Source organism: Lepidochelys kempii, chromosome 6 (genome assembly GCF_965140285.1).
Source record: "Lepidochelys kempii isolate rLepKem1 chromosome 6, rLepKem1.hap1, whole genome shotgun sequence".
NCBI classification, from domain to species: Eukaryota; Metazoa; Chordata; order Testudines; family Cheloniidae; genus Lepidochelys; species Lepidochelys kempii.
In genome coordinates, this window is record NC_136385.1 from 16,825,096 (window position 1) to 16,849,862 (window position 24,767).

The 24,767-nt window shown below is 46.5% G+C and overlaps 1 protein-coding gene across 1 annotated transcript; it reads right to left on the bottom strand.

The window, feature by feature from the left end:
- Positions 1–1,967: 1,967 nt before the first annotated feature.
- On the bottom strand, positions 1,968–15,492 carry LOC140913809 (acyl-CoA (8-3)-desaturase). Its single transcript, XM_073350607.1, has 11 exons — positions 15,415–15,492; positions 14,695–14,892; positions 13,726–13,827; positions 13,343–13,468; positions 12,295–12,352; positions 9,560–9,636; positions 7,995–8,092; positions 6,851–6,947; positions 4,356–4,435; positions 3,956–4,081; positions 1,968–2,551 (listed from the first exon to the last, which is right to left on the bottom strand). The coding sequence occupies exons 1-11, from the start codon at positions 15,475–15,477 to the stop codon at positions 2,500–2,502; spliced, it is 1,077 nt and encodes a 358-aa protein (XP_073206708.1). The 5' UTR covers positions 15,478–15,492; the 3' UTR covers positions 1,968–2,499.
- Between the last annotated feature and the right edge of the window lie 9,275 nt (positions 15,493–24,767).

Here is a 24,767-nt window from a genome sequence, read left to right on the forward strand (position 1 = left end):
GGTTAGCTTTAGATGCCGAAAGCCATGCTCCCTCACCTCTGCTGGACATGCTGCCAATGGCAGTAGCATTTAAAAGCTCAGCTCAATTTGGCATGACCAAAGAGGAGAGCAGTTGGGTGCAACAACCTCCTGCCGGGAGGTATTTCTGCAATTTCAAGCTCTCTCTATTTTTTTGTTTTTTGTTTTGCTTTAGCTGTAGTTTTGCTGTTAAGGTTCTTGCTAATGTAAATGGATATTTGTGGGGTTTTTAAAACTTAATTAGAAGTGTCATTTTGATGTATATGCCGAATTGGATTGTATCCAGGAAATTAATTTGTCCTTCCTTCAATACAGCTGTAATTTCTGTCTTACCTTCTACCACCAGATACGGAATTGTTCTTGTGTTTATGACATCCCTCCCCAGGCCTGCCGATGGTGGAGGAGAAGGGAGGGGGCGGGGGGCAAAGAGGGCAATTGCCCAGGGGCCTGGGTAATTTTAAATTGCCAGGATGGGCCGCAGGGCTCCTAGGCACGTGCAGGGTGGCACCGGCGGCGGTGAAGGCAGCCAGGTGGGCATGTGAAAGCCCTGGCCGTGCTAGAAGTGCATGCCCAGCAGCATAGCCAGCAGCAGCTTGCTGGGCACCAGCCAGCACAGGCACAGCAATGCCCAAATGCCAGGCGGACTAGGTCTGCGGCTTGTGCGCGCGTTCGCCAGCTGCTGCATGTGGTCCAGCTCCACGCCCGTGTGGCGACGCCATGCCGGGCCAGCAGCAGCATAGGGCCTGGCTCCAGCCCGCCCTGCACGAGTCAAACCTCAGCTATCCCTTTCTAAGGGGCCCATTGACTGTTCTGCCCTGGGCCTGGAATTGCTGTCGGCGGGCCTGTCCCTCCCACATTTCTCTCTGTGACCTGAGTTTTTCTCAGCACCTGCTAGATTTCCCTCAGCTCCGACTTTCATAGAATATCAGGGTTGGAAGGGACCTTAGGTGGTCATCCAGTCCAACCCCCTGCTCAAAGCAGGACCAATCCCCAACTAAATCATCCCAGTTTGGGCTTTGTCAAGCCTGACCTTAAAAATCTCTAAGGAAGGAGATTCCACCACCTCCCTAGGTAACCCATTCCAGTGCTTCACCACCCTCCTAGTGAAAATTTTTTTCTTAATATCCAACCTAAACCTCCCCCAATGCAACTTGAGACCATTACTCCTTGTTCTGTCATCTAGTACCACGGAGAAGATCCATCCTCTTTGGAACCCCCTTTCAGGTAGTTGAAAGCAGCTATCAAATCCCCCCTCATTCTTCTCTTCTGCAGACTAAATAATCCCAGTTCCCTCAGCCTCTCCTCAAAAATCATGAGCTCCAGATCCCTAATAATTTTTGTTGCCCTCCGCTGGACTCTTTCCAATTTTTCCACATCCTTCTTGTAGTGTGGGGCCCAAAACGGGACACAGTACTCCAGATGAGGCCTCACCAATGTTTGTTTACCTGCCACATCCACAGGTTCGGCAGATCGCGGCTCCCACTGGCCGCGGTTCGCGGCTCCAGGCCAATGGGGGCTGCAGGAAGGGTGGCCAGCACTTCCCTCGGCCTGCGCCGCTTCCCCCAGCCCCCATTGGTCTGGAGCGGTGAACCGTGGCCAGTGGGAGCCACGATCAGCTGAACCTGTGGACGCGGCAAGTAAACAAACTGGCCTGGCCCGTCAGGGGCTTTCCCTGAACAAGCGGCGGTGGCCCTAGTTTGAGAACCACTGCTCTAGGACATATATACTCAGAAGGCATTGCTGCTGACTCAGTTGAGCAAAGCAATAGTGTTAAGACAGGGTAAAAGAGAAGCTTGCTCACTAAATATGGGCACTAGCGTAAAGTGTGGATGTACTGAATCATGTCAATTACAGTTGATGCAACTCCTTTGGAAGTTCTTGGTAGGATGGAGCTGAACAAGCTTCCACATAGACAGAGTGAAAATGTTTATTTAGATGTATTCGTGACTTTTACAAGCAGTAAGACCCATGCTTTACCCAAATGAGATTACAATCTAAAATAGAGAAGAACACGGAAAGAATTAGGAAAATATTTTAGGGCAGCGATAGTGAGAATAAAATAAAACAGAGTGGCTGCTGTTTGCACTCCTAAAGCGCCTTCTCTTTGGGGGGCCTGAACCCCAATCCTTGATGCAAAAATGTATTGTCCTTATTTTAATTTATTACTTGCATTAGAGTGGTGCTAGGAGACCTAGTCTTGGACCAGGACTCCATTGTGCTTGGTGCTGTACAAACACAGAACAAGAAGACCGTTCCCATTTCTGAGCCCCAGAGAGAAGCAATGGAAGAAGCATGTGTAGGAAAATGAATGGGTTTTTAAAAACCAAACATCATTCCTGGAATCAAACTTTCCCACCAACTGCCACCTCCTACTGGCCAGGCTTTCCCATCTCCAATATCTGCTAGCCTTACAGAGGCTTCATGGTTTTGTTTGTTTGTTTGTTTTTCTGCTGTATTCGGAATGTCTCATGGTGCTGCTGCTTATTTATGCAGATAGGCATCAAGCCAGAGCTCCCCAGAATCCTTCAGAGAGCTGCAGGAGAGAGAGGGGAGCCCAATTAACCATAGTAATTGTTGTGCTACGTCAGCCCAGTAGCTTTATCTTAACTCTGACATTTCCTACCTTTTGAGTGCTTGATTCTGCCACCTTAGCATTCTTTTAGTACAGTGTTTTAAATATAATTTGATATACTTTTAGCATATCCCCTCTTATCTGTATCCTTTCTAATGTAGACAGTCCTGTTCTTTTTAATGTTTCTTCATTTGGAAGTTTATTTATGCCTTTAATCTCATGTCTCTGAACCAAGTTTACTTCTGTTATATGCTTTTTGAGATGGGGTTACCTGTAGTGAATACAGTGCTCAAGGTGAGGGCTTCTCATTAATTTAAACAGTGGCATAATATTTTCAGCATTCTCTATCCCATTCCTTATGGAGCCGAACACTGTCTGCTTTTTTGACTGCTGCTTCACATTGAGCAGAATTCGCCATTGAGTTATCCAGAATGGTACCTGGGTCTTTCTCTTCAATTGTTTCAGTTAATTTAGAAACCAACCAAGGTGTATGAATATTTCAAATTAAATTATTCTTCCCACTGTGCATTATCTTGCAATTGTCAACGTAAGTTCCATCTGCAATTGTGTTACCTAGTCACCAATCTTTGTTAGGTTCCGAAGTCTTCCCTGGTCTTGGCTGAATTAAATACATTTGTCATCTGCAAACTGTACCAGCTCTCTGCTCCCCCCGTTGACAGATCTTTAATAAATATATTAAATAACATGCTAATACTGATGGCTCTTGTGATAACCCACAACTAACCTCTTCTGCCAGGATAAAAATGGGCCATTTTCCTACCTCTTTATTTTCTGGCTTGTAGCCAGTTTCTGATCTGTGACAGTCCTTTGTCTCCCATCCCAAGAAACTGAAGTCCAGTTTCTCTTCAGAAAAGGTATGACAGGCAGTGGTTGGAGCAGTTTCCCTTATGCTGTCCCCTGCCAGTATACCTCCTTCCTTATCTAGAGGATCCCTCTAGGGGTCAAAGGGCAATTCTTTCGACAGTCCATTCCATCCTATGCATCTCTGCTGACATTAATCAACAAGAGGAAAAAACAGGGCCAATTATTAGGGTAAGTTTTGTGATGCGGACACCTGTCCAGTAAGAACTAAAATTAGAATCCTACCAACAACTCTGACCCAGGCTGTCAGCTGATAACTAGTCATTACCAATGACTTGGTTCTTAGCAACCTGCAGTTAGATTTCACGTAGTGATTGAGAGGTGAAAGGCTCCCTGTAACACTTTCAGGGCCCTGACCCATCCAGTCCCATCATATCTATCACTTCTACTCACTATCTCATACTGTGCACCTGTCCTCCAGTTTGCAGTGCTGTGGACTCCTCTCATCTGCTAGTGCACTGAATCTTCCAGATCAATACTTACTGCACAATGTCTGCAAAGCCAGTGAGAAGGGGCTTGCAGTGGTACTCGATGCCGTGCTTGGCACACAGGGACTTCACCAGGGGGGCCACCTTCCAGTAATTGTGTCGAGGCATTGTGGGGAAAAGGCTGTGAAAGAGAATGAGAAGAAGTTGAATTAGGATTCATACCCTTTCCCGGTGCCCCAGAGGGATCTCTCCCCTCTCCAGGAACCTGAAATGGTCCCATATAGGGTTTTTGTTTCTTCTCCAAGGCCTATATCTACAGGTGCCCCACAGAAATACCATCTTTCCTCAGACGTCCAAACCAACTGATTTCCCCATAAAGATCCTAACCCTCCCACTGGGAAACACTCACTGATGCTCTACAGGGTTCCTGTCCCTAGGCGCGGGCCCATACTCACTGATGCTCAATATGGAAGTTCAGATGCCCAGTGAACCAGTCATTGAACAGAGACTGATCCACGTTGCATGTTGCCTGGAGCTGGAGGAGGAAGAGAGAAAAGTGAGTGTGGTCTCATGTCTCATCTCTCTGGATGGAAGTTATAGTAACAGAATGCCACTAATCATCACCTACAGCCCCCAACTAAAACCTCTCCAGCGCATCATCAAGGATCTACAACCTATCCTGAAGGACAATCCCTCACTCTCACAGACTTTGGGAGACAGGCCAGTTGTCGCTTACAGACAGCCCCCCAACCTGACGCAAATACTCACCAGCAACTACACACCACACCACAGAAACACTAACCCAGGAACCAGTCCCTGCGACAAACCCCATTGCCAACTCTGTCCACATATCTTTTCAAGGGACACCATCATAGGACCTAACCACATCAACCACACCATCAGGGGCTTGTTCACCTGCACATCCACCAATGTGATATATGCCATCATGTGCCAGCAATGCCCCTCTGCCATGTACATTGGCCAAACTGGACAGTCTCTACACAAAAGAATAAATGGACACAAATCAGACATCAAGAATTGTAACATTCAAAAACCAGTAGGAGAACACTTCAATCTCCCTGGACACTCAATAACAGACTAAAAAGTGGCCATTCTTCAACAAAAAAACTTCAAAACCAGACTTCATCAAGAAACTGCAGAACTGGAATTAATTTACAAACATGACACCATCAAATTAGGCCTGAATAAAGACTGGGAGTAGCTGAGTCACTACAAAAAGTAATTTTCCCTCTGGTGATAGTCACCCCTTCTTGTCAACTGTTGGGAATGGGCCACATCCACCCTAATTGAATTCGCCTTGTTAGCACTGACCCCCGACTTGGTAAGGCAACTTCCATCTTTTCATGTGCTGTATATTTATACTTGCTTACTGTATTTTCCACTCCATGCATCTGATGAAGTGGGCTCTAGCCCACAAAAGCTTAAGCCCAAATAAATGTGTTAGTCTTTAAGGTGTCACAAGGACTCTTTGTTGTTTTTACTGACACAGACTAACACGGCTACCCCTCTGGAAAAACATTAAGATAACTAGGAATCCTCCCCTCACACACCCCACCTTGCTCTGAATAACCATAAGTCACTGGGGGGTGGGCAGAGAGGAGGAAGTAAAGCCTTTTAAAAGCAGGCTTGTGTCTGAGACTTTTTATCCAGAAACTAAGGGAGGCTGTCTGTGAAACACTGGATCCCCCAGTGACACAGGGTGTGCTGAGCAACTGTTCAGAAGCAAAATATAACTTCTTAGACAAATTCCCTTTTCTAATATATCAAAGTGTGAACCCTGAGTTGTCATATTTGCTCTCTGTGTAACTTGTTTGCTTTTCCTTACTATTTCATGTTGGAATCTGATTTTTTTTCTATTTTTTTTTCTTTGTTACCCCAAGGAGTGTGCAAACTGTGGAGTTTGTGCCAAAGAGAATTAATAACTGGGGGCTGTTTTTATACCTTCGGGAGTGACAAACGGGAGGGGGAAAGTCTGAGAGGCTGGTAGTTAAGAACTCAGGGTCGGGTGGGTTTGGGGAGACTTAGGACCAGAAGAGCTTTTGGGGTCACCCTGCAAGGAGTAATTAGGCTGCCGGAGCCAGGGTGGGACCTTTATGCTTGTGGGCTGGCCACTGGGGCAAGGGCTCTGGGCCACAGCTGCCTAGGATTAAGGCATCCAAAGTTACAAGTGGTAACAAAGTTACAAAGGGCTGAGAGAAGCCCTTACTGGTTTGGGTGATGACCAAAAGTCACATCTTCCTCCTTTATCTCCAAGCCATTGTACATCCCTCCCTGCCGCAGCCATGAGTTTCTTGCTGGCCCCCTGTGAGGAAGCAGAGAAACTGCTGCCTGGCACAGCAGAGGTTAAAGAAAATCTTTGGGTTCAGCTAGCCCGGCTCCACTATACCTGCAGCCAATGCCAGGCGTGGAGGGGGAGAAAAGAAGGGAGCCTGGCTCTCAGTTGGGGGCAGCCTGGCAAGGAGGCAGGAGCTCTCTGTTTGCCTGCTGGAAGGGACGGATCAGTGACCTGCCAACCAGCACAGCCCCTGGAGCCAGGTAAGTCTTCCCCTGCCAACGGGAGCCTGCAGTTAAGCCCGAACGGCAGGGCCACTGGACTAGTAGGGCCATGCCCCAAATTAGAGAGACTTTAGTAGGAAGTAGCCCAGGGAAACTGGTGTTAACACCCGCACCCCCGCTGGGAGGGAGCCCCATCTCCCCTGTTTAGGGATTAAACTACACAGGGCCCTGGGCTGGGACCCGGTGGAAAGGGAGGGCCTAGGCCCCCCTACTACCCTCTCTGATTAATGATCTAGCCACTTTGCCACCCAGCCATGGAAGGCCCTATCACACCCCCAACACCTAGACATCCGAAATGCTCCCTGTGCCTATGTACCTCTGGACTGGAATTCATATCATAGGGGCACAGAGTGTGAGAGGGGAAAGATCGTACCTGGGTAGAGAACCAGTCCAGGTTTTTATCGTAATCAATGTTCATTGGGATGTGATTCATTTGTGTCACCCAGACAAGCCAGATACTCTCCAGAACCCTGTGGAGACAAACACACAAGGCAGTCACCGATTCTCTGCTTGCCCAATCCACTAATACATCTATAGATCTACCTGAACACTACAACACAGGCACGTGACAATCCCATGGACCCAAGCCAGCAACTGTCGAGTTAAATGTCTGCCCAAACAGTCAGACTCCAGAAAAACATTTGCATACTCCAGCCAGCCAATGGTCAGTAAAAAGGATGGCACAAAGGGAAACCATGTATTATCTGAGTCAGGATCAGGGCCCATTGTACTAAGTTCTGTGCACACACAGAAGTTACAATCATGCCTTGAAGCATGTACAGTCTAACTGAGGACAAAACACAAGATGATGCATCAAACAAGCAGGAAGGATGAGGGTAGGAGGAGACACAGAATAGGCATGTGCCTGATTTGCATATTGAAGGTTATTTTGCAAACCAGATATTTTGCCCTGCTGGCCCCCTGCCTTGCTGTTGGGAGTTAGTGATTTACCACAGGCATCCAAACAAATTTAGGGGCTGTAGAAGGATCTTAAAACCAAGCTATTTTTGTAATGACCAGAACATATTTTATCATGAAAACATATCTCTCTTTCCTTTGCATGCTTCCTGCTGCCCTGGTCACAGCAACTGCGAGCAGGTAAGTGCAGATTTCCTCTTCAGTGCTGCCGTTGTTCTCCTGCACAGTTCTCTGTCATCTTGCCGGGTCAGTGTAACCTCACTTGGCGTCACATCACAGTCCCCTACTTGGCAGATCCACTAAAAAATTTGCTTGAAAGCATTTGTTACAGTGATTGCAACTTCCATGCTGTCTCTCAGCACAGCAATTGGAGGACAGGCCATCCCTTGAGGGATGCAGAGTCTAATTCCAGTCTCCCAGACAAAATATTTGCTCTTGCATTAGAGAGAGATCTGACTGGGTACAGGAAAACGAGGCAATTTGGAAAATGAGACCGAAGGGTTAGATGGTGTCAAGGCCCAAAGAGACAGAAAGTAGAGACAGAGCGAGGCCGAGAAGAAGGCACAGCCAAAGGGAGTTGTGGGATCAGTGAACGATACCTGATCAGCAGATAGAACCCCAGGAGACTCTTCACCCCCAGTAAGGGCTCGTAAGTGAGAAAGAATCGGATGTAGAAGCTCAGCATCCAGGCCAGGTCCTGCCAGAGAGGAGATGAAGAAGAATAACAAATCATGCCCTGCCTCTGTCCCCACCTGGGTCCTAGAAACTGCTGGATTCCGTTGATCTTTTTCTTCTCCCCTGGTGACTGGGGTATGACCAGTGGGTACCCACCCACAGCACACCTGAAGAATTTAGGGTTGAGAAACACTAGACTGCAGCTTTGCAGCCCCCCAACAGTGTCCTGTAGCATTAGACACCCTGCTTTGATCCTCCCTATGCATTGTAGTGCACATCCACTGTATAGCTGTTTTATTTATTAACATTTGTGCCTATCACCATGATCAAAGGCCACATTGAAAAAGCTAAAAGAGAGCAAACTGTCCCTGGTGAGTGGTTCAGATCAAACAAGTGGCCCTGAAAGGAGAGATTTCCAGAGCCAGGATTATCCACTATTAGAAATGCCCTGCCACCCACATCTCACTCTAGCGAGTTCCTCCCTCAGTACTGAGGGGTGGAGCTTTCTATCAGAGCGAAAATGCCATGGCCAGAGCATAGCGGGTGAGAGGCAGATTCAGAGACACTCAGCTCCCAGTTAGTCAAAGCTTTTATAGAGGGTAATGAATAGGGAGCAGGTGCCGAGTTCCTAGATCGCAGTGTGCTGAACATCGTACACACAGGAAAAATTTGGCGGAGGGGGCGTGAAAATTTTCTTTAATTTGAAAGCGAGTCACAACATTCACTGTGGAGAGACAATTTAGTAATATCCATCTTCAAACCACTACACAGAGAGTAATTACTATCCCAAATACTCTGTTATGAAACCTTTAAAGTTGCTACACACTCAATATACCTGACACAAAAGCAAGGAAATAAAAAGCTAAGCCACCTGCCAGTTTATCATTGTTTACAGGCACACACCTTGCCTCTATCACAACTATTGTACCTCAAAGCAAAGAAGCTTCATTGTGCCCCCTCTAGGGATGCCAGGCTTCCAGCACCTTCTTCACCAAACTTCCCTCACCAAACACACTGCACAATACTACAGCCTCCCTTCTGCTCTCCTCCCTCTCAACACTGCTCACTGTGCATATTTAGTGTAATAGTCTGTTAAAGGGGATCCTGGATGGTTCGTATCATTAGGGGGTCAGGGTTAAGGTTACGGAATATGTGATCTGTGGAGATGGTGACCAGAAAACAGGACAATTACATTCTTGTCATGGAAGCAATGAAACCTGGATTTCCACATGAATCATTGTATACCTGAAATAGTGATGTCACCCAGGCCAGAACAATAAATCTTAGAAACTCCAGGCCCAGTCCCAATAACAGCTCCTTTATTGTAGTAGGGTACTTAGGAAAGTACTGGTATTCATCCAGACTTTTACCCAAACTCACAAATCAGATGGTCACTGTGAAATGAACGTTCTAAGGGTGTAACACCTCATATACTCTTGTTCCTTCAAGGGTCGTCGTATATACACAGTCGTCATTAGGCAACACTTACCGCCCAGTCTCTTCTCTGGATTGTCTTGTGCAGTGGAAAGTATTGGAAGTAGACAGGAAACAGGAATGGGGGCAGTGCTGGAAGAGGGAATGAGGAGAAGATAGAGATATTACTAATCCCATCTGCTAATCATTGACACCAGCTACACAGGAGGGGTCAGCTGCTGTTTAACATCCTCCCTATTTACTGCTGCAAGAGAATGTGTCTTATTATCACAGTAAAATGTGAATACATCAGCTTGCTTCTGTCCAAATCCAGAATGGAAATACACTTTGGCCTTTTCAGCATCATTACTGACAATTTCACCATCCCTGTCTGGTAATGCAGCTACACACTTGCTACGATTTCTCTTGTTCCTGATTTATTTTAATAATTCCTTCTTATTGTCCTTAATCTGACTGGCCGTATATTTTTGTTCATTGATACCTTTAGCTTTCCTAATCGATTGTCCATTTCATAACTGCTAATTTCCATTTGTTCTTGTTGTTCAATATTGTTGTTTTTTTATTGCTGCATTCACTTTCTTCCTTAACTAGGATGATTTTTTTTTAAACTTAAGAAACTTTATTTCATGAATGTGGAATTGTGGGGTTTTTTTGTGCATATAGTAACGTTTTCTAACACAATTTCCAGTTATTATTCACATTATTTTGTTTAATTTTCCTCCCAGTAAATTTTGTTTTCAACTTCATAAAATTGGCCAAGTCCATGTATTACTGGAACTGTAATCAGTTTGTAGAGAATGAATGTAATTAGGTCATGCTCACTTGCACTGAGGCAACTACTGATTCTTCTTCAAATATGTGTAAACAGGGATCTCATTGTAGGTGCACATGTGCCTTGTGTTTATGAACTTTGAATTTGTTCTAAGTAGCAGTGTCTTTTGGAGTCACACATGCTTCCTTGTGCTACCATGTGACAGCATAAAGAGCGGAGCAATTGTGCCCTTTCCCTCAGTTCCCTCTTATTGTCCATGGCAGTGAGACAGAACCTGGTCAGTGCCTGATCTATTCATTACTAGATTTACATTTCAGTGTTTACTGAATAGTGTGAAGTTCTATCTTCGTTTAGGTCTTTTTGTTTTCTAATTGGATTTCAAAACAAAACATCCAAATCATCTGACCCCTGTACACCTTCCTGTATGGCAGTGTGAAGTTTCATCCCTGTTCATTGTACAATATTTTAATGCCCTTGATTGATAGGCATGGCAGATCTCTGTTCTGCGTCATTGAAGGACCGTATCCCAACAAATGCTCAATCTGCCTCTCCTCATTCTACACTCAGAAATCCAGGGATGTGAGGCTCAAATTACATTTCCTTGGGCAATCTATGGAAGTCACATCTGATCCTGAAGAGGTAGGAACCACTAAGATGGAGCTGAGATGGCAAATTCATGGCAGGTGTCCCCACAGGCAGGCATCATGCCCTGAGTTTGAGCAAAGAGAAGAGCAAATCTGATGCTGTGCTTTGAAAGATGCAAGGGGCAGATGCTCTGCTTTGAAAGACGCAGGGGCAGACCCTCACCAATCATATGCACAGCTCTGGGTGTTCCATGGGGCCATCTTGCAGGGAGGACTCAAAGCGCAGCTCCAGAGACAAACCATCCAAGACCACGTTGACATCAAGTGCTGTGATGAAGTGCTGATTGTGATGAAGGCCCAGAAGAGACATTTGGTTCCAACTGCAGTGCTGAGACCCAGACTGATACCACCCCGGCACTCATAAGCAAGCCCATCCTGTTAGCGAGATACATATTGACAGAAGAACAGCCACCTCTTCTCACTTCAGCATCAAGACTGGGATCACCTGGTACCAGGACGACATCCAATTGCACCTCTGTTCCAGATGCACTTCTTATCACCATCTCCTGGCTGCTCCTTCTGTCCTACATGAAGTAGAGAGCTTTGTCCCCTCAGGATAGCAAGGCACGCTACAGGGAGTTCCAGAGGTGCCCTATACAGTGTACTGCTACACAAGTTGCAATGGGCTAGGCCAGCACAGCCTGGCCAGCATCCCTGTAACACACCTCCTTGACCTCCTGGGCTTTACTGGGGTCGATACTCCCATATGTCTAGGAGCAGATCCCCACCGCATGCCTTAAGGAAGAGGGGGAGGTCTCAGTCACAGGTAACTTCTGTGGGTAGGGCCTCTATGCCCAAACCTGAGGGGAACCCCATAAGCAGGCAGAGAAGATTCTGGGGACACAAAAAGAATCTTCACCTGGTCAGGCATTCACTTCAGCCCCAACACTTGCTGCCAAGGACTTCAAGGCCTTCCAGGACTCACTTACAAGAACAGCCTAAACTTTCAGCGCCAAGGCACAGGTGATCCAAGACAACACACACAAACTGTTTGACATCCTGTTTGAACCTGAGAGATGATTATGTAAATTTACAGTAAATTTACTTGTGTTTACCCTTAGCACTCTCCCCTTCTGTTGCTAGTTTAAGACTGACAAGGGAGTCACAGAACGATGAAGTGGGGGAGGAGAGACGTGGTGCTGCTAGTTAGGACCAGAAGAGATCAGATTCCAGAGGGGTGACAACATAGGAAGACAAGGAGATGATGAGAGAGGAGGATCCTGTGTCCCACACTCAGTTTCTCACACACTGTGACCTGTCAGACTGGACAGAGGAAGGGGAGTCCTTTCTCTGCCCTTCCCCCCTGGGAGGAATTAATTCAGGAGTCTGGAGCAACTGCTCGATGCGTGCTCTTGGGGAAGCAGAGATACTCACTGACAAAGAAGTACTTGTGCTGATGGTTGTAAGGCATGAACTTCTTCTTCATCCCGAGCTGTGAAGGGAGAGAGGACCAGGGCAGGTCAGCAGGGCTAAAGAGACCCAGGCACATGCTTTCCAACCCTTCCCCACCCTCAGAGTTACCCATTGAGCCACTTCCCAGGTTACATGACCTTACTGGTAACGACAAACTGCACAAGTGCAACCAGAGTGCAGTAACGGTCAGTGTCTGTCAGAGGTAACTAGAATACAACAGGCACGTGCCTGGGATGGGAGGTTTGTCTCTTGTTCATTCCTCAATACTCTCCTTTCATCCCTTAGCCTCCCTGCCAGAGGCACCAACCCATGCAGAACGGGCAGGCAATGGACTTGTCCCGCATTTATTAAACACAGGAGCAATCTCAGATGGGGAGAAGTAGGAGATGGGATAGAAAATGCACAGGTTGGTACCCCGAGCAGGGAGAACCATCTTGTTATGGGAGTTGCCATAAAAGAAAGGACTTTACAGCTGTTCAGATCCCTTCTCTTGTTCCTCATTTGGACATGAAAAGCTGCTGCAGGATATGCCTACTGCAGCCTCCATGTTACATTGTATTTTAAAAAGAATTGCTCAACTGTTTTTGCTCCAACCTTTCCAAAATATTCACCTTTGGGCAGAGACCACATCTGAGTAATTCAGTTTGGAAGAAGAACTTTTGAGAAGTTGTGATAAGCAATTTAAATGGAGTGTTAGAATGGAAACACAAAGGCAACCTAAACTATTAGCGTAGATATCACTAACTTTCCGGGGGTTTCTCCTTTCCTCTCTTCCGCCCTCTTTTTCTCTCTGTTTCTGTTCTTTCTTCGTGTATATCTGCATGCCTCACAGGAACTAATGAGATTTTAAAGCACAAGGCCATGTACCCACCAGCCCTTTCCCAGCATGCCTGACATGCAGGTAGCAAAGCTTCTCTGAAGCCTTACATAATAGACACTTTGTTTCTATCCATTTACAGCATCTCCGATTTGGAATCTTTCTTTAACCCAAGCTGTCCCTCATGCTCACCTCCACAGAGAGCACCTTCCCTAAAGTAAACCAAGGGTGCATATTGAGATCAGGATCCTTGAGGAAGCAGTTGGTTTTAGCATGATGTTGGGCATGCCTTAGATTCCACCAGCTGGCCGGCAAGCCCTGTGGGAAAGGAGACCAGAAGATACATACCACAAGGCTGCAAAAAAAGGAATAATCTCATCCCTTATTTCTTCTCCCCTCTTTGATTTAGACTATGTTCCCCTCCTTGCTATATATATATATATAGAGAGAGAGAGAGAGAGAGAGAGAGAGAGAGCGCAGACCCTCAGTGAGGCTTTTTCTGAAGTCAGGTGGATATCAAATATTAATCAGTCCTACTGAAGCTTCAGTTAGCACTCACAGGATCAGGTACTTACCAACAGTTGGCCTATCACAAACTTTTGAACCACGTGGTTCCATTTGGGCTTGCTGAATACTGAGAAGTGTCCCAAATCATGTTGCAGATACCCAGCTTGGGACTGGAAAGGGAAAGGATCACTGAGAAAATGAAAGCCAAGGTACTGCAATGTCTATTTTCTACACGTTCATCCTAGAGACTCCTCCCTCATTGTCCTGTCAGTATCCCCTCACCCCACAGTCCCATCTAGGTGAGATATCCTCTGTCTGCTGATACTTGGGAAACATTTCCAGTTCTTGCACAATCAGTCCTTAGGGCAAAGGACACAGGAACTTATAGACAAACTGACCAGTAGCTGAAGTTAAATTCAATCTGGCCATTGCATCTGCAGAAGTACCAAAGGACTCTGTCTCTGTTTGATACCAACAGTATCTGTTTGATACTTTGCACGTTGTGTACTATTTATAGTAGTGCAAAGTGAGTATAAAATGTTACCAAATCCAATTTCTTTACTCACTCACACCCATAGCAAGACTTTACATTCAATGCATGCAGGTGTAAATGACTACTTAGGGCAGTGGAGAATCAGGCCCCAAGTTGCGAAGAGGGTCTTTCATTATAGCAGAACTCACGGAGTGAAATACATTAGTGCTAGCAGTCTGCTTTTTGGCAATGGCACAAATATGAAACATAATAACTTGGAGTAGCCCTAGTCCACTGCCAGTGAACCCTGCCCTCAACCTTGTAAAGTGGCAGAGAACAGTTTTTTCATGAACAGAGGTATGAACCGGTGTCACCACACTAGCTGTTGGTTTTTTCATGAAAGTGATCTAACAGCCTGGGGTGAACATACCAGGTTTATATACAAAACCCCAAGGAGAGCTACCCACAAGGGGAACAGCTATGGAATAGGAACACGTAACTGGTGTTTAGTGTATGGAAGGAACAGGCTGGTCTATTGCTGTATACTGTAGAATAGGGACTTTACCAGGGAGGTTGTCAGCAGCACTGCAGAGATGAGGAATGGTACTAGGGAAGTCCCAAAGTACCAGAGAGTGATCCAGCTGGCAGCCTCTAGCAGCAGAATTTGCAGGAAATTCAGGAAGAAGAAGAGGCCGTTGGGGTTCAGAAGTCCCATCCTTTCGATGGTGGCGCGTAGCTCACGGAAATCCTCTACCAGCAGTATCTGGGGGGAGACTCAACATTGCACACTCTGTGCTCTGGATGTGCAGCACAGAAGTCTCAGTGGTGGGGGTGTTTCTCTGCTTACTCTAGAAAAGCCTTTGGACTCTGCTCCTTTGGAGGGTGTGGCTGGACACTGTAGGATAAGATGCACCTGACTGATTGTGCTTCTTCGTGGGATCTCTCCAACAGTGGGAAAAGGCTATGGTTGATGAATGCAGCTCATTCACCACCCATAGGGAGGGACGTATACATGTGTCTGGGGGGTGTGGGGTGGAGGGGTGTCCCTGTATGACTACTGAGCTGAATCCCTCCTGTTCAACTTTGCTGTAAAACATGCAGAAGCCAACAACCAATGGGCCCCTTTCCCACAGCAGCCTCCTTGTGACTCCATGAAACAATGAGCCCAATGCTACAGCTGAGGGTCCTGGAAGCCAATAAATAACTAGAAACCCAGATTTGCATGATTTTACCCTGTTCCTCCCTACTGGGATCCCAACCTGCAGCCATCCTTCACGGCACTTACGTTTTTGCTGGGCTTCATGCTGATTTCATCTGGTGCCAGCTCCCCAATCAGCAGTGAGCTCATGTATTTTCTCACCAGTGCATGGTTGACATGGAATGCGACAAAAAACTCCTGCGGAGGTAGGAGGAAATCGGGGGAGAAAAGCACACACCTGGGATGAGCACAAGCCAGGTACCATGTTAACCCCTTACTGAGGGAGATCACCATGGTTGCTCAGTGGCTCTGGCGGGTCCCCTCCTCCTTTCTCTGCCTAAGCTCATGCTGACTTTTCTTTTCTTTTCTTTTGGCTTTTTGTTGCACAACCCAACATGAAGAGCAGAGGGAAAATTCGCTCAGTGAAAGGGAATGCAGGGAAAATACAGAAAACAAACTACTCCTGCACAGTTCCAGTTCAAAGGGGATCATGGGCCTGTTCCCTTTAACCCCCTGAAAATCTGTGGCTCTGACTGGGTTCCCTTTTTACTAGAGACCACTGGTCTTGATTTCTGCATTGTGAGTGATGGATTGGTGGAAGGCAGTAGAATCACGGTATTAAAATATTGACACAAATTTTGAGAAATTAAGAAACCTGGGAGTCTGTCTAGTTCTCAGTGAATCATTGGACACACTCCTACCGTTCAAACCACCTTTGCATTTCCCTAATTTTGGCTGCTCTGGGGGCTGGTGCAGCCCATGTCTCAAGTAAGTAGAGCAGTGTATGGCTGCAGTCTAGGATAGTATTGTGGCCTCCCTCTCATCTACCTCCAGCCCCATGCTTATGCTAGCCGCAATAGAGGAGGGCAGTATAGGGCTGCATGGCACCTTGGTCAATGATCTTCTCTCTGTAAAGTTCACATGTACATGCTGGTTTTATTAGGACACATGAGCATGGCCTCTGTAAACTACAGTTGTGCCTCTCTGGAAAACTTTCAGCTTCTCAACAAAACAGTGGATAAATGAGATCCAGTTCACATATTTGATCTGCATTTTCAAAAAGCCTTTGACTAAATCCTGCACAAGTGGGCAGTAAGGAAACAAACTTGTTACAGAGGAGAGGTAAAGTCTCGTCATGTATTTAGGCGCTGGCTAAAAAAAAGAGAGAACAAAGACGAGGGAAAAGGATCTTTTACAACATGGGACGAAGTTAACAGCACGGACCCAGGTGCTCTTCCTTCTTCCCTCCACCGCCAGTTCTCATTATGGCAGCCTGCCCTGCAGAGTAGCTGTTAATGTGGATTCCCACCACCTGTAGAACTCACCGTGGCGTCTTGTCCCGCGAAGTGACTGATGACTCGGGCGCCCCCCGGGTGCCGCCGGTAGAACTGGCTAATGTCATAGACCTTCCTGTCGATCACCAGCCACCGCTCCTGCTGCGGGTGCCCCCGGCCCGTGCGGAGCCCAATCTCCTCCCAGGTGAAGCGCCGCGGGGAGGAGCCTGCACCAGACTCTGGGTTCTTTTTAGCCTCCTTGACTTCATGTTCTGGCTGCAGCGTCATCACTGCACTTCACATTTAGACCCACTGATCCTCCCCACTGCTGTTACCTGCCTCATCTGACACTGTGCCTTTTTACACTAGCTGTGTGTGGAGTCATCAGGCAGCCTGCCAAGCACCCTGCCCTTATGAGCATTATACACTCTGTGAACGCCTTTTGGGCTGAGGAGGGGCCGAAGGCAGGACTATTTGCTGGTAGTACATGATGTTTACCCTGAACCGAAGAAACTTTCTGTGCCAGGATATATTGCCACATGAGAGTAGCATCCAGCAGGTTGAGGGCAGCAAACCAATCTCCAGTCTCAAAGGAAGGGATAACAGAAGTGAGGGTGATCATCCTGAATTTGATTTCTTTGATAAATCTGTTCAGGTTTCTTAAATCCAGAAAGGGTTGAAGACCACCTCTCTTTTGGGGAATCAGGAAGTAGCTGGAATAGAAACCTTTCCCTCTGTGCTGGTAAGGAACTTCCTCTATTGCTCCCAATTCTACTAGATACTGTATTTCTTGATATTAAAAACGGTCTCATGACATGGGTCCCTGAAAAGGGACCTGGAAAGTAGGTTGACGAAAGATAGAGGTGAATTGAATCACATATCCCTCCTTTAGAGTGCTGAGCACTCAACTGTCCGATGTACCCTCTGTCCATGTACTGAAAAAGAGCGATGCCAGCTTGAGGACAAACTGCTGAGTAATAGGGCAGACACCCCCCAGACTAGTGATTATTCTACCATTAGATATACCTAGGCAGTAACAAAAGTGTACGTCTGTCTCACCACACTGGTTAACAATAAGTCAAAAATGCAGTCTCCTCGGGCATTCCAACATTTATTTCACCAGCCAGACACTGGACTTTATGACGAGTGATTATTGAAAACCAATTTAATCAAACAAAGGGTTCTTCTGTTCTGAAAACATCTGAAAAGATCAGCCACATAGCCAGGTCAATAACTCAGATCTTACGCAACAAGCATGCTGTTGCCAATCTTTTAGTAACTAAAATCTAAACATTTATTTTTAAGAGAAAAGAATTAGAGTTAAAATGGTTAATAGGTCATATACATGCAATTGTTGCAAAGTTCTTGTAGCAGGTTTGTAGCAGAGCTGGAATAGTTTGCAAAAGTCTCTCTGGAAATTATCCAAACAGCTTAGGGGTCATCGTCCTTTTTTAGAGCTTCCTTGTTCGCAATATAGTCCAGAGAAATGATGTTTCCAGGGTCTTTTATACCCTCTCCCATGAGCATGGAATTTTACTGTCCCAAACAAAGCTCACAGTCTCAGTTTGTGGAAAATTACAGGCACAAGATGGAGTCCAGGGTCACATGAACAAGTCACATGCCCTTACATGGCTTTGATGACTCACAGGAGCAGCCATTGGAAACTAAGGAGTCCACAGAAAGACTTGATGGATGGGACGACTTTCTTCTATGGCCCATTGTGAGAGTCAATTGCCTTTGATGGGTCATCAACACAAAGCTGTCTGGCTTCAGTGTTTTTACCTGAAGAGTGGAATAAACACATTTGGGATATAGATCTATATAGTCAATATTCATAACTTCAGATACAGTGATGATACATGGATATAAACAGGATAAACACACTTAGCAAATCATAACTTTTCCATTGACACGGTACATGATACACTTTGTAGAAAATGTGTTGCAATTGTATAACAGTGGTAGCAACAATGATATACATGGTCATATTTCAGTCATCCAGCATCGCACACCTTCAAACTGTAGACCATCGATTGTATTTTGCAGCTCTTTTGGGACTAAAAATGCCCGTAGCCATCGAATATGACGTGGTACCTGACATGTCAATCACTGATTGGAGGGACGTGGGAGCAGAGAAATGACCTTTGGGTATTATGGCCAAAAACTAATCCCTGTAAGCCTCTGACACCCTCATCTAAACGCTTGTGGTGGCATGACGGGGTGTCTCAAGCCTGCATTGGTGAGGCGAGGCTTAAGTCGCTGCTCTCAGGATGTGGGACCTCCGCTGGTCATGCTGCCTGTGGTGGTAGCATTTAAAAGGGAGCAACTCATCTCAGTCTGGGCTCACTGAGGAGAGCAGTTGCGTGCAGCAGCTGAGAAGACACCATCCAGGCGACAGGGACTGAACCTCTCAGCCAAACGGTTGGAAATCTGTCAACCGCAGGAGCTGAGGACGACGATTTGCTGTCACTAGGGGAACGGGCTCTGGAGACAAAGCAGGGAGGAAGCCGGGAGGGATCCCAAGCCTAAGCTACGTATATTGTCCATTGCTTTGCAGAGACCTGTGTCGGAACCCAGTAGAGTGGGCCCGGGTTCTGCTCCCCCTCCCCTCTCACCATTAGGTAATGCTACCCTTAAACTGTTGCTGCTAGCCAAATTGGCCTTTGGACTCTTGCCAGCAAGTGACACTCCCCTGTAATATTGCCACTAGGCAAAGCAGCCTTCGGGCTCCCACCAGTTAGCGAGACTCCCCTGTGATTGCTGCTCGGCGAAACAGCCTTCAGACTCTCACCAGTGGGTCACGCTACCCTGTGATAATTTTGCTAGGCAAAGCAGGCTTTGGGCTCTCACCATTAAGCGTTTTATCCCAGAACATCACCAGGAGGCAGTGCTGTCGGCCCAGACCACTCAACCAACCCCCGACAGGAGCCGACGATGCCGGAGTTGAAGGTCTCTCCCGTAGAGGCAAAGGCATCTGTCTTGATGGCCCTGCTGGCACTGGGGTTGACAGTGCTGGTGCATGTCAGTGTCAGGGCTTGCGAACAGATCTGGACTCTGAACCCCAGGGCTTTTTTAGAGCCTTTTTATGAGGATTTTGAGCACTTTGAAGAAGCCGCTGGAGAAGAAGATGAGTGACATTTCTCAGAAGACTTCAGCTTAGCGGCTGGGGCAACCAGGGGGACTCCTCCCGGATTAACGCTCCATTCTCTCATGGTCAGGCTTAAAGAGGGAAGCATCATCTCCTTGAGAAGGTGTGCTTTCCGGTTTAAATCCCCTGGTTTTTTCATTTTTGTCGGGAAGGAAGTATAAGTGGAACATTTACTCCTCACGCATTCCTCCACTAAGCAGATTGGGCAACTTTTGTGCTTGTCACTTATAGAGATCACAGCTCTGCATGTTGGCACATTATTTGAAACCTGTAGATTGCTGCATAGTAAACACTGTGACGGGGTCCCGGGTGTGTAAATGGGGACTGTGGGACCGCTGTGTCGCCTTTAGTCACTATTCTGGGTTTCCCAGACAAGAGTATCTTGATCTTATCAAAACCCTTTTGGCATGCCTCTGACTAAACCACCTTATTGGGTTGGTGCTTTTTGCACAAGTCTGTGATGGGGGATATAATGTTGCTGAACTCACACACAAATCTTCTGTAATAGTTTGTTAGGCCTATGAATGATTGGAACTGCCATTTAGTTTGAGGCACAGAGGCCAATTTACGTCTTCTACTTTGAGCGGCTCAGGGATATTTGTCCCCCTCCAACTCAATGTCCTAAATAAGGGACTTTGGCTGCTCCTATTTTGCATGTAGAAGGTTTTATGATTAGACCAGCCTCTTTGAGCTGTCAAAGCACGATTCCCTGGTGGTGTCCCATGAGTTACTGAACATCATCTATGTTACTATGTCATCTATTGTATGCCCAGTTACTATGTCATCTATGTATGCCCTTGCAAAATTTTGTAAACCACTTAGCACTTTGTTGACCAGTCTCTGGAAGGTTGCACCAACATTGACCAGACCAAAAGGTAACATTGTGAATTCATAGAGGCCAATGTCAGTGATAAAAGTGGATTTTTTCTGTGCAGCCTCATCCAGAAGGATTTGGCAGTAACCTCGAGTTAGATCAAAAGTACTGAGCTATTTGGCTTTGCTCAGTATATCCAGCATGTCATCAATCCTAGGGAAAGGGTATGCATCTGGTACTGTAACAGCATTACATTTTCTGTAGTTGACACAGACTCTTAGTTTTGTCCTTTGTAGGGACCAAGACTACAGGGGATGCCCAAGAGCTGTCAGACTCCTTAATCACTCCCAGATCCAACATATTGTCTAGCTCTGTACAGATTTGTTCTTTCACCTTGTCAGTGACCATGTAAGGCCTGAAAGGGGGTGGTTGTATCCTTTTTGTAAGGATTTTGTGGGTTAACGTGTGTTTTTCCTGGCTTGTTGGAAAACACCTCACTGTATCCTGGTAGCACTGATAATACTTCCCCCCCCCTTTCAGTTGGCGTTAACTCACTGCAGATTTCAACGTTTTCTATGGTTGAACCCTCTTGGCATTCAGCCATTAAATCAATAAGGGGATGTGCCTCCATTTCCCCTTCCATGCAACAGATCAGGTTTGTTATGGCTTCCCTACTGTGATAGGCTTTCAGCCTGTTCGCATGCACAAGCTGTGAGACAGCATCATCAAGGGGCTTTTTAACTTGATACGTGTCCTCATTTGCCACTTCTACTACCTCAAAGGGTCCCTCCCAAGAGTTTTGCATCTTATATTTTTTCACTGGACTTAACACCATCACCAAATCCCCCATTTCAAACATGCATTTACAAGTATTTTTGTAATGCCATGCCTTTTGTTTGGACTGACTGTCTTGGAGATTGGTTTAACGATTTCCATCATGTCTTTTAATTCTTTCCTGAACCTCTGAACGTATTCAGTCACTGGTTCTTCATTTACTTCAGTGTTCCCCTCCCAGAGATCTCTAATGAGATCAAGGGGCCCCCTCATTTTTCTTCCATACAAAAGATCAAATTGGGACAACCCTGTGGAATCTTGGGGTACCTCCCTGTATGCATACAACAGAAATGGTAATAACTTATCCCAATTTTGGCCCCTTTTCTTAGTGTACTTCTCTAGCATGGATTTTAAGGTCCCATTGAACCTTTCCACCAAGCCACTGGCCTGTGGGTGATATGGGGTAGTTTTAAGCTGTTTCACCCCACACAACTTCCATAGCTCGTTGAAAAGTTGTGACATGAAATTTTCCCCTCTATCAGACAAAATCTCTTTAGGGAAACCCACTCTGCTGAATATAGTGAGAAGGGTCTTTGCCACAGTCTCAGCTTCAACATTAGTCAGAGCAACTGCTTCAGGGTACCTGGTGGCAAATTCCACTACTATTAAGATATACCTGTTCCCTCTCTGGGTGAGATGCTGCATAAGGACCACGATGTCCATCGCTACCCTTAGGAATGCCTCCTGTATCATGGGCAAGCGACACAGAGGAACTTTCTGAGGTCCTACAGGTTTCTTGCTGTCCTGGCACAATTCACAAGACCCGCAATAATCTTTTACATCATTCTGTATTCCTGGCCAGTAGAAATTTCTCTTTAGCCTGTCATATGTTCTCTGTACCCCCAAGTAAACAGCAAAAGGACTATCATGTGCTAGCCACATTAATTCCCCACAGTGTTGGCTGGGTACAAGCAACTGCTTAAAGGGCTGCCCGGGGCTTTTGTTCTTTCCCACAGGAGCCTCTCTATACAATTTCCCATGCGCTTTAAAAAACTTCTTCCCGTTCCCCTTGGTTTTGCAGCTGAGCAAAAGACAGACAGCTAACAACTGGGACAGCATCCTCAGTCACAGACAACATTTCCCCTGCCCTTGGCCCTGAGTGTATGCGGTCTTCCTCAGGCGTGGAGGAGTTCATCCCAGCCCCTCCCCCACCTGAAAGCAGGCTGCTGCCTTCTGCTGCAGGAGAAACAGAGAGACTTTCTCCATTCCCCTGAGCAGTTTCTGGGGCCTCAACACTTTCCTCCGGAAACCCAATATACTGGCGTGATATATACTAGTATACTGCCTGGCCAAATGGTAGAGATTGTTGGGCTCACCGGGTAGTGATCAATGGCTCCATGTCTAGTTGGCAGCTTGTATCAAGCGGAGTGCCCCAAGGGTCAGTCCTGAGGCTGGTTTTATTCAATATCTTCATAAATGATCTGGAGGATGGTGTGGATTGCACCCTCAGCAAGTTTGCAGATGACCCTAAACTGGGAGGAGAGGTAGATACACTGGAGGGTAGGGATAGGATACAGAGGGACCTAGACAAATTGGAGGATTGGGCCAAAAGAAATCTGATGAAGTTCAACAAGGACAAGTGCAGAGTCCTGCACTTAGGACGGAAGAATCCAATGCACCGCTACAGACTAGGGACCGAATGGCTTGGCAGCAGTTCTGCAGAAAAGGACCTAGGAGTTACAGTGGATGAGAAGCTAGATATGAGTCAACAGTGTGCCCTTGTTGCCAAGAAGGCCAATGGCATTTTGGGATGTATAAGTAGGGGCATTGCCAGCAGATTGAGGGACGTGATCGTTCCCCTCTATTCGACACTGGTGAGGCCTCATCTGGAGTACTATGTCCAGTTTTGGGTCCCACACTACAAGAAGGATGTGTAAAAATTGGAAAGAGTCCAGCGGAGGGCAACAAAAATGATTAGGGGACTGGAACACATGAGTTATGAGGAGAGGCTGAGGGAACTGGGGATGTTTAGTCTGCGGAAGAGAAGAATGAGGGGGGATTTGATAGCTGCTTTCAACTACCTGAAAGGGGGTTCCAAAGAGGATGGCTCTAGACTGTTCTCAGTGGTAGAAGAGGACAGGACAAGGAGTAATGGTCTCAAGTTGCAGTGGGGGAGGTTTAGGTCGGATATTAGGAAAAACTTTTTCACTAAGAGGGTGGTGAAACACTGGAATGCGTTACCTAGGGAGGTGGTGGAATCTCCTTCCTTAGAGGTTTTTAAGGTCAGGCTTGACAAAGCCCTGGCTGGGATGATTTAATTGGGGGTCGGTCCTGCTTTGAGCAGGGGGTTGGTCTAGATGACCTTCTGGGGTCCCTTCCAGCCCTGATATTCTATGACTCTGTGATTGTGGGGGTGGGTGAAACTAGATTCCCTGTACCACTAGCTAAAATCTATGTGGCATAGGAAGGTCTGGAAAGTGATCTGATTGTGTCAGTAATGGACATGCTAGTGGGGAATGACTTCTTCCACAAGGCTAGGACTGTTAGTTTGGTGATCAGTAGCAAGAAGGAATACTGTATTGGGTCCCCACAAAACTTGCTCGGTAAGATGTGGGTGTTCCTGTCTGGTTTCCCTCCGGGGCCTCTTTGCTGAGGAAAGCTGCACTAACATGGGCTAGTGGGGGCTTACTTTCCCTCAGCTTGGGCATCTATTCTTCAGGTACTCAGTGGACTTACAGAGGTAGCACCTTCTGGGCTCCTCTGTCTTGATAGGAGGTTTGAGATAGGAATTACCAGTAAGGGGATGTTTTTGCGTGAGGGGAATGTCTGTGATATGCTTATAAGAAGCACACAGGATCTTCTTCAGGGTAAAAGGCAATACGAAGCGTGTATTGAAGATACAACAATTAGCATATGCATTCAATCACACCACACACACAGAGTCCTGCCAGTCAATGTTATAGTTACCAGTCCAGAGTCTGGATCAATCTAGTGGCCAGCTAGGTTGATCACAGGTGGGGAGGAGCCGGGTTCTGTCAGTCGCAACATGATGCTCCGGGGAAGTCTTGGCAGGACGAACCCAAGTTTCATGGCAAGGCACCCTGTTCTTATAGTGATTTTCCTTCATTGGGACCAATGAGTTTTGCACCGTCATGCTGTAATCAATTGTTGTTTGACGAGTGCTTGTTTTCTTAAATTGTCCTTCTCACCCTTTATCTTGTTCTTTCAACAAGTTTCTCAGGGAGTTATCTGATGCTGGTTTTGATCACAGCTATCTTGTCCCAATTGATAGGTACCTGTCTCATCTTTAGAGTCGTCAATCTGCCCTCCTGTGATATTTCAATCGGGGCGTGTTACAGCCTCCTGGCACCCTTGCGTCTGTCTCCGGTTCCTCCCTAGAATGGCCTTCACACTTATCTCTTATAACACA

What these genes read in the sequence shown, in the direction of transcription:
- LOC140913809 (XM_073350607.1), bottom strand. Translation starts at nt 15,477, where the DNA reads ATGAGCTCACTGCTGATTGGGGAGCTGGCACCAGATGAAATCAGCATG. An exon ending in TGCTGCTGACAACCTCCCTG is followed by an intron (nt 13,828 to 14,694) that starts GTAAAGTCCCTA and finishes TTCCCTTTCCAG; the next exon opens with TCCCAAGCTGGGTATCTGCA. An exon ending in GCACAAGTACTTCTTTGTCA is followed by an intron (nt 9,637 to 12,294) that starts GTGAGTATCTCT and finishes TCCCTCTTCCAG; the next exon opens with CACTGCCCCCATTCCTGTTT.